General features: G+C 42.0%; 1 protein-coding gene across 1 annotated transcript in view; it reads right to left on the minus strand.

Annotated features, from left to right (window-relative positions):
- Positions 1-10,041, minus strand: part of TACR3 (tachykinin receptor 3) — a 63,165-nt gene extending 53,124 nt beyond the window's left edge. Inside the window, exon 1 of the mRNA XM_073340040.2 lies at positions 9,566-10,041. Within this exon, the coding sequence (XP_073196141.1) occupies positions 9,566-10,041 (476 nt within the window). The remainder of the gene's footprint in view (positions 1-9,565) is intronic.
- Positions 10,042-10,529: the final 488 nt, after the last annotated feature.

Below are 10,529 nucleotides of genomic sequence, written 5' to 3' on the forward strand. Positions count from 1 at the left end.
CAGATAAATGCAAATCTCACGCAATTGTGAACAATTTTATTTGGAGCAGAATACCAATGTTGTGTAATTTACATCCCAACCTGTAGGAAAATTATGAAATTAAAGATTTAGGGTTATCTTAACTTTGGTTAAGGAAATATATGTGTTGTGAAGAAAGGCACTCATTAGCAAATAGAAGAAAGGTCTTGAAAATAATAACTTATAAGGCCAGAAGAAATGAAGTAGGGAGGATGTCTAGTTCAAAGAATAACAAATGAGATAAGAGGAAGTTTCTAAAAGGAAGGCCTCTGCCTGAGAGGAAGAACTGCAGATGGTTTTAAATAAAACAAAGAGTATCTGTCTTAAAATGAGCCATCATAGCCCTTCCCAACACACACACGAGTGTTAAATCCTATGTGAACCCGGGTGCAATGGAAAAACTGTTGGCAATAAAAAGGAGGGGAAAAAAGGCCTTGGGAAGAAATGAGGTTTTAAATCTTGTCTGGATCAAGACTGGAAATAAGGGTGAACTATCTCAAGTTGGTTTTTAGTGAAAGTCAGTAATTGGCAATGACATCACTTGTTTTTTAAAGGGTATAAAAAGGAAACTCTTAAAGGGTTCATTGCTAATACCTTTCTGATCACACCGGAGCGGACCAATATGGGTCTAAGCACTCCTGGGTTTAGCCTGTTGGTAAGTATCTTGGTCAAATGCTTATAAATGTTTTGTTACTGTATGGATGTAGTCAATTGCTTATTATTTAGGCTTTTTAGGCATGTTAGAGCAATTGTATAAGTACCATTTGGCCTTTGGATTTAATAAATAATTTGTTTAAATTAGTGTTTGGTTTCCATGTTAATATTAATAATTTTGAATATTATTAATAATTCCAAGGCAACCCAATTCCTGTTAAAGTTGATTGAATTCCCGTTGGCATAATTGGAAGTTGGACCAGAACCTTAAATATTGAATCCACATAAATCTTATTTAAATTATATAAAATTGTGAAAAATTTGATAGCTATAGGTGTTCATCAGCACCTCAGCCCTGCGGGGTCAAGGCTAGAACGTACAAAAATTATTTTGTGCGTATGTGAGAGAGACACAGAGCTAGAGTGTGTGTGTGTGTATGTATGTGTGAGAGACAGAGTGTGTGTGTGAAAGAGAGAGAGACAGACACAGAAACAGTGAGTGTGTGTGTTTGTGTGATACAGAGACAGTGTGTATGTGTGTGAGACAGAGACAGGGTGTGTGCGTGAGAAACTGTGTGTGTGTGTGTGAGAAAGAGACACAGAGACAGAATGTGTGTGTATGTGTGTGAGAGAGACAGTGTGTATGTGTGTTATGAGACAGAGTGGTGTGTGTATGTGTGAGAGAGAGTAACAGAGTGAGTGAGCGTGTGTGTGAGAGAGCTTGTGTGTGCTCTGGCTGCTATGTTGGCAGGAGAGCGTCTCCCGCCGACATAGTGCTGTCCACACTTCTGCTGGTGTCACCTATGTATTTTTTTCAAACCTCTTGTTGACAGAAGTTTTACCGACAAAAGTGCTAGTGTAGACATACTGTAAGACAACAATATGCCATGAAGTCAATTGGTGATGTAGAAGTACTGAAAATCAAACCCTGTGTGTCTCAGATTGGGCTCTCAAAAACTGACACAGTCAAAAGTAGAGGACATGTTTGAAAAAGAAGTCCTTGACTTCTCTATGCTTTACTGTCCCCATCTGGGAAATGGGGGAAAATGCTAATTGATCTCACTGGACGCTGGGAGGCCTAATCCATAAACTATTAATATTTGCAAAGTGGCTAGAGATATTCAGGTGGAATGGCACTATACAAGTAAATTTTTACAATGTGAATATTTTTGTTGCTGTGATAAAATCCGAGGAGGATAATATATTAAAATGATATTCAAAGCAAGAAACCTATCTTTGACCTAGCTGAAAGAATTAACTGTCTGGATACTCAGATATTCTCTGAATACAGACGTCAAAGTGCAGAGTATTTTAGCTCCTCAAAGGAATAAGTCCAACAGGCAGACATGACAGAAAGGGTAATTCACATGCACATGTAATGAGAGGAATGGGGCAAGGTATTGCTAACAGTCACAAAGAGAATTTGCATTCCAGATTTGTTAGCAGATCGCCTTCCTGAAAAAACCCCTCTGTACTGCAAATTTTGTTTTGGAGGATTGGTATGTTTCAGAATATATAACTATGTTGAGTAGATTCCATTTTGGGTCTGAACTTTTTGAAGCAGATGAAATGAAAAATAAAGATGGTTAGTAAAACATGGAAATATATGTGTGTGTAATATGCTATGATTAGACTTAAGATCAAACAAAGGTGAATCATGAACTGAATGCTTTGAAAATGCCAAAGTGGCAATGGGCTGGCCGTGTTACATATTGGGTCTATGGTATGAATCCAATGTTATCAATAAGGAAAAGGAAAATAAGGAATTGAGAGACCTTGAGAGACCCCCTTTACACATTACTGCTGTCTGTGCAGAGCGCACCTCACCACATACAAAACAGTCCTGATATGAAGAATTCCAATTTCAGTCGGGTAACTTGCTGAGGTAGGGATGTAGCTACCCCTTCATTTAAGTCTGGAGCCTGAGATGACTTTAGCATCTGCGGCTCCAGGATTAGGCGACTGATTTTTTTGATGCTGTTAGAGAGTCAATGACTCGGTTCAGCATGTGATGTGTTGGCCATGCTATGAGGATTATGATATCAGTATTTTTTAGCAAAAGAAATGAGGGTCCAAGTTATTGCACATAGGAAGAAGCATATTGAACCAAACTTCCATATAAAATCAATCATGTATTCACTTCCATCAAGACGATTAATCTTAAAGTATAAAAAACTATGAAATCAAGGATTTTTTGTGTGTGTTTTCCCCCAGAGCAACCAGTACTCTTGAATGCACTGTTTAGGAGGAAGATTTTTCAGCAACCAGGCCTGTTGGGATACCATCACACCACCAGGAAGAGCTCTGCATGGCTCGAAAACTAGTCTCTCTCAGCAACAGAAGCTGGTCCAATAGAAGTTATTACCTCACTCACCTTGTCTCTGTAACGAAGGCAATACTGGTTTTGCCTAAAAGAAGGCTGTGGGATGGGCCTGATTATGAAAGGAGTAGGGATTTATTGGAAAGAAACAAGCTTTCCAGTTTCCAAGAGAAACATCAAGCATAGACTATTTACATGGAGCAAACAAAGAGCTCGAACACTATGTAATTAGTTCACAAGCAAAGGCAGTGATGTATGGAACATTAATATGTTCAAATAGAGCGTTAGATAAATTTGCTCAGCAGGGGAAGGGTGACGCAATAGAGGAAAAAGAAAATATTGAGTAGAATACAAGAACACAAGACATGGGCACAGAGCTGCACTTTTAAGAGTTTCTTTTCTTAAAGTGAATGGAGTAGCTCACTGGTAGAACAAATTAGTCACTTTCTGTTTAAAACAGTAATTTTACATTGTAGAAAATGTATTGGATTAATTGTTTCCTCTTTGTTGAAGAAAGGAGTGGTAATTAGGGCAATGGGATCTTTACATATTTTGCTTTGCAAAGAGGTTCCTGGCATCTACTGAACCCTGCAGTTTGGTTCTTGTGGGTTGGAGACAAATCACTCTTGGAGGCTCATTTGAAGCTCTGACAAAATGCCCCTTCCTATTCTAGATTGAACCCTTGTGCCAAAAGGACCCCTTACTACTCCCCAACAAGCCCTATAATGCCTCATGAATGGCCTGAGCTAAACCTTTTGAAATCAGCCAAAAGATTCCCACTGTTTCTTTTTTTATTAAGCCCTAAGCCATCTAAAGGTCTAATGAAATACCTTATGGGAGTTGTAGGAGGGAGTGGTAGCTATGGAGCATAATTCAGGGAGGGAGGGTCACTGGCTTCTAACTTTTGTAGTTACAGGCTCTGGCTAGTTTGCGGCTCAGTACAAGTATTTCACAGAGCTCAAGTCATAATTGCCTGCTTTCACATGAAATAGTATAGCCTTAGAGTGAGGGGATGTGCACCCCACACCAGCCCTGAGAGGCCAGTTAGGTTATCCTGCCTCACCTGAGAGGAGGGCCAGAGTTAACTGAGAATGAAGCCCAGCTGGAAAAAGGGGTGGACAATAGTATAAAAACAGGAAGCTGAAAAACAGAGGGGGCTGCAGTGGAGGGAGGCTCTAGTCACTTCCTGGGATGGGGGTGGCTCAGTGACAAGAAGGAAGTCTAGAGGGAGCGTAAGGCCTGAGTGCCTATCCTCGAGTAAGCAGTCTGGTAAGAAGCTAGGAGGGGGTGAAATAGCCACTGGGAGCAGAGTAAGCTCCTGGGGCAAAATGAGGTAGGGAGGCTTGGCAGGAAGGAGCCTAGGGATGAGTACTGAGGACCTTGATTGCTAGTTATAGGTTCTCTAGGTTAGAACCCAGAGTAGCGGATGGGATGGGCTCCTTTGCTAGCTACTGATAGAGGCATTAACCCCTAAGCTAGGATTGAACACTATCCGGAGATGGCCAGACTCTTGTCCTATGGGATTTTGTAACTTGAAAAGGGGTGTATTAAATCATGTCTGGTCTGGAGGGCTGAATTTTGGGGAGAGAGACCACTGCGGTAATGGAACAACTGTCAGCAGGGGATGCCATATGGGGAGAGAGCTGCTATGCCACACCTGCCCATGAGGAAGTGCTCTTGTGGTGAGTGAACCTCTTCATATGTAGGCACGATGGTATGAGTTAAATACAAAATAGAAACCTGAATCTCCAGATGAGGAAATTCAGAATGTAAGTTAAGATACTTATGTCAAATTTTGTGCATTCATTTCTCTGGAGGTCTTGTTTTGCTTTATCAGAAATATGAATAAGGTAGGAAAAAAGTTTATATATATATATACACATATATACACACACACACATACACCCTCTCTTTCCAATACCAGTGTCCTGCTTCTGATGCCAGTGTTGGCCCTCTGCTGAGTAGTAGCAAATTCTGGGACCTTGCATGTTGGTTTTCAAGTGAAGGAGAAATGAGTGATACAGAGTAAGTCTATATCCTAAATGTAACTTGCGGTGTGTGTGTGTGTGTGTGTGTATAGACACACACACACATATATATCCTGGAACAGAGGCATCACAAATAGCACACAAGCAAATCACTCTTCAGAAATCTTAGCCTATACTCCAGCACTTGGTTCCTGGAAAGCTACTCCAAATCCAGTGAGCACTCTCTATCTGCCACAGCTTCCTCCAAGGACTACTGCATATAAAAAGCTAATAACAATATGGCATTTCTTCAAAGAGCAAAAACTTCTTTGCAGACTAGGAAAAAGGACTTCTAATATGTGTAACATTGCTATCTGGTGACTCCTTACATACTAATGTGTTTATGAATCTTGGAAAAAGTGAGAGAATTATTATGGAAATGCTAACAGTATGTTAGTTGTGATTTTTTTTTTAGGGTGTGTTAATAGTATAAATACACACGAAAAGAAAGAAATTAAAACCGAGATGCTACCTTTCATTATGCACATAAAATACCCAAAGCTTTTTATCCTGGGAGTCTTCAACATCCATGCTGACAATGTCTGTGGTGCTATGTTCCAAAACCTACCCATTTTCACTAGTATTGTCACAGTTAATTTCAAGGCCTAAACACATAGTAGTTCATAGGGTAAGCCTGATTTTTCTAGACTGGAAATGAGTATAGGGAACACACGTATTAAACTACCCAACCCTTCCAGCATGACCACACCACCATCTCCTCCTCTATGCTGAGATCAGTGTAGCTGGTGGAATGGGGCCATTGGTCATTAGACCCAAAGATTAGAATTATTATGATCATTCACTAGGCCTGGTACCAGAGCATCCCCTTACTGCTTTACTCTTGGAACCTCAGAGTTTTTCCTCCCCAACCGGAAAGAGGGCAAGTAGAAATGAAAACTGGTAGTAGGAAACAGCAAATAAAGTCAGATTTCAACACACAGCCTCCTTACAAGCCTACATGATGGCTGTGGGAGAAAACTAGATGTTTTACGTCTTCTCTGTTAGAGGCTGCTAAATTTACACTTTGGACTGTGAATAACTTCATTAACCCAAAATGTCTTCCTCCTCAACTTCTGAACTCGGCACCTCCTTGCTGCAATGAACTATCAGCTTCACTGAGGAGATCACCTTAGTCTGGGATGGCCTATGTGGGTTCCAGTGACTTCATACTGAACACAGTATTGATAAAGCACATCCATCCAAGAACTTGACTTAGTCACTCAACAGAGTCCTAGAAATACTGAAGGAAATCCACATCACTTGAGACTTTGATCAATGCCCTTCTTGGTAGTTAATGACACCTGGGACAGTGAAGAATATCCTGTGGATACTAATGCATACAATCAATAAAACTTAGTTACAGGTATGCATTTTTGAGTCTCAGAACCTTGATTTTAATAGCTTCTAGTCATATGGGACATATACACTTCTGCAAAAGAAGCTGTTGGTTTAATGTCAGTCCTTGGGTAGCATTTCCCCCCAGTGTTTTAAATTTGATGCATTGGCATATGGTTCTTAAATATTTTTTTAACATTGTTTTCTTGACATGCTAATTATATTGTATTTTATTTCAGTGCTGTTTCTTAAGTGCCCTGGCACACTACATGGAAGTGATTTATAAATAAAATAGCCATAAAGTAACATTTGCATTTCTATAGTGCCTTTCATGTGGCAAAATCAAGTATATAACATTCAGTAATGAACTAGCACAGCACCTCTGTGAGGTAGGCATGAGAAACAGATCACTTCACCCACTGCTGAAATGCATACGTGTCCAATGTGGAATGTGACACCTGTTTAACAGCACTTACACATCAATTTAAGACAGGAAGTGAAGAATATAACATATCCAATTGATGATGTTGGTGGTATTTAGATTGGCAGAATTTAATTGCTGGAGTTAAAACTTGACCAAGATACCAGAAGCAACATCCTGGCTCTGACAGTAAGTGTGAGATCTTTCATGAAAGCAAGCAGGAATCCAGCATTATATCTCTTCTCTAGGAAGTGACCTCTTTGAGAACAGTGTCCTGTGAAGGACATGCTACCTATCTGGGTTCTGTGAGGGGTTGGGTCTTGGATCCTCCTTGGGATTCCCAGCTAAACTGTTTCCTTATGAGTCTGCAGGGATGTGCTGTAGAAGCAGGTGGGGAAGGGTTAAAAGATATGAAGCATGTGCATTTGGGTGTCTGGCCCAGCTGTTTAGGTATAAAAGAAGGCAGCAGTGGCTGCGGCTCTCCTGCTTGAGCCTCAGAAGGAGGAGATTTTTGTCTTAAAAGACTTTTTTGATAAACCCTGCAGAGAGCTGAATATTTGTTTTTTACTGGGCAACAAAAGGACTCATTGAACAGTTGATTGCACGCCTCCTTCCACCAAGGGAAGACTGTGTGTTTTTTCTGGGTGCAGGTTCCTGTGGAGGAGGGAGATGTCTTCTGTTGACAGCCCCCATTCTGATCTCTGAGCCCAGTCACTTGTTCTCAGAAATAAGTTGGAGGAAAGAATGGCACCTAACGAATTTCTAACACTGTGTGCCTTTCAACCTGTTAAAACCAAGCCAAACATTTCAGATACGTTTTAGGTCCATCATGTATGCTTTAGGCAGTGTGGAGCAGGGAGCAGGACAGGTGTTTTTTTTCACTCATTCTAGAAATACACCTATCTCTCTTCCTTGGGGGCTTTGTAACACAGGACAACTTCATCTTTGATTCCAATCTCCTAGAATAATCAGCAATATTTGGTGTAATGCAATATCTCAATTTTTTTCTCACAAAAAATGCAGACAAGGCATCTGGATCAATATGAATAAAATCTTAGGGCCAGATCCTCAGTACCCACTAAAGACTCTTTGGAGTACTGAGGACATTAAATTAGCCCTAAATGGGCAGCTGGGGAATCCTCAGCCTTCATAAGGATGGCACACCTGGCTTTATTCCATCTGTTCTATGTCCCCTTCAGCAGAGGGGTGTGTGTTGGAGGTGAGGTAAAGTGAGTTGGTAGCAGGAGTGAAGTCAGAGCACAGTGTACTCTTACAATTTGGGGCTGGTAGAATGGCCCTCACTAGCCCCAGGAGCAGAGGAAGTGGAAAGGTGGCTTAGAATCACACTTCTGTCAGCCGTACCTAGCATGAGTTCTTGCAGCTGAGAATTCAGCCTTCAGACTTACAATTTAGTAGAACTCACAAAGAAGTATTATGATCTTCTGCTCTGTAGGAATGCTGCTGCTGTCTTTGCACTTGTTTTTAAAGCTTCATATGATTGAACCTTTTTAAAAATTCTCACCCCAAAGTTTCAGATTTTCTAGCAAGTTAAGTGAGCAAAACTACAGAACATGGTTTTAATAGCTTATGTACTCTCTTGCATTTAAAAAGTTATAAATGCACTGCAATAACAAACACGTAGTAAAGAGTCTTAGAAATAACTACACTACCTATTGCTGCAGATCTGCATCTTAAAGCTACCAATTTTTCTGAATGTAAACTAAATTGCTTAGGCTCATGAAGGAAGTGCTGAGTCTCCCTTTCAATATAGTGTATGTGAAAGTGATCAGGAAGAAGGGAGCACTTCCTAAGGGAGAGCCACAGACTGATCTTGCAAGAGTCAGGGAACAATCTAGTGAAACATTTTTGTGAGATTTGATGGTGTCGTCAATAGGAACCTCTGTATCATTCCTATCCCACTAGCATCAAGAACACCAGGATGAAGTTTTGTCCCTATTCTATTTTCTCTCATGATCACAGCCTTCCTTGCTCTGATTATTGAAAAGGAAATCATATACTTTATTAAAAACATAATACCTCCTGTAGCCACACGTACTGGCATACACAAATGACAATGTAAATATTTTCATTAGCTAAGATCAGGAGGGGCAAAGCTGAAAAAAGCTTCCTACTAGGGGAGTTACTGACAACAGTGTGAGGTTGCGGTCCCTCTGCTGAGGAAGTAAACTACAATTCATAGAATATCAGGGTTGGAAGGGACCTCAGAGGTAGATGCTTCTCTCAGATGTGTCCTCCTCAGTGGCTGCCAGCTGCAGAAATAAAGAGGGAAATTTGAAATGCTTCCTCTAATCACACCATTAGTATAGACTCTCCAGCAGCGGGGTGTAGCACAATGGCATGGACTGTATGGACGGAGCATCTTCCTTGGTCAAGAGCACACCCAGAGCAGGTGCTGGCATAGCACAATCATTATTGAAAGGATGGGAGCAAAGACAGCTGCTGAAGTCATCACACAGGAAAAGAATGTGAAAGAGACTAAGGGAGCAGAAATAAAAGATGACAAGGAGAGAGAGACTGAGAGGTAAATCAGACAGAGGGGAAAAAAAAGTTAAAATGAGCATTAGGGAAGGATCTTGAAAAGGCACAGTGGAGTGTCAGTGCTGATCTGTCTAACAGACACAAGGACTGCAGCAGGATTTCCACACAGAGCACTTTGGGTACAGTGTTCATCACTCAACCCCCTCACCTATTTGGCTTTCTCTCTCAGGGATTTTTCAGCAGAGAGATTCTGTCTCCACCCCATCTTCACCTGTCCCCACCCTTCTCTCACCTGTCCACGGCAATCGCCGTCATGGAGTAGATGCTGGCGAAGACCGCAGTGATGGGGAAGAAGTTGTGGAAGCGGCAGTAAGCCTCCCCAAAGTACCACTCGCTGTGCAGGGCATAGATAAAGTTGATGACGGTGTTGAAAGCAGCCATGGAGGCATCCGAGAAGGCCAGGTTCACCAGGAAATAGTTAGTCACTGTCCTCATACGCTTGTGAGCCAAGATGATCCAGATGACAATCAAGTTGCCAAAGACGGCCACGGCCACCACCCCACCATAAGCCAGAGACCACAGGGCAATGCGCCAGGAGGGCTGCACAAATTGATTGGAGAAGTTAGCTGTTGCAGGTGCTAACGGGGAGGAGATGTTACCAGCCTGAGCTCCCAGAGGCTGCCCCCAGTTGCCTCCTGATCCAGAGAAGCTTGTGTTCCAGCCGCTGCTCTCATTTGCACTCCAGCTGGATGCAGGTATAGAAGTCATCTTGAATGTCTCCCCTTGTCCCAGCAATATGAAAGTCTTCCCCCCACTTCCCCTCCCACCCCACCCAAAAATAAGACAGTTGATCAACAAAATGAGACTCACTCAGTGGAAGTGAGAGAGGGATCAGAGCAGGCTTGAGCAACACCACATGTGGTTATGCTGCTTGAACTATAGAAGGATGCTACACTCGCTGGACCAGGAGAGCTGCTGCTTGTGAGTAGTACACGCCGTCCCCTTCCCTCTCTGTGCAGCCAGCTCTCTCTCTCTGCTTTGCTGAAGGGGATCAGGAGCTGAGGCACCTTTTATAGGATTGTGTGTTCCCCGGCGTCCTAAAGGGAGTGGGGTGATGACACTTTTTTTTCTCTCTTCTCCCTCCTCCCCTCCCCAGCTTTCATTCACTCTGAGCAGCATCCACTTTCAGTAGCTGTGAAGGAAGGCACAAGGAGAATAAATCCTCTCTCTCCCCCGCCCCATTCCTTCCCTCTTCA

Source organism: Lepidochelys kempii, chromosome 4 (genome assembly GCF_965140285.1).
Source record: "Lepidochelys kempii isolate rLepKem1 chromosome 4, rLepKem1.hap1, whole genome shotgun sequence".
Taxonomy (NCBI): Eukaryota; Metazoa; Chordata; order Testudines; family Cheloniidae; genus Lepidochelys; species Lepidochelys kempii.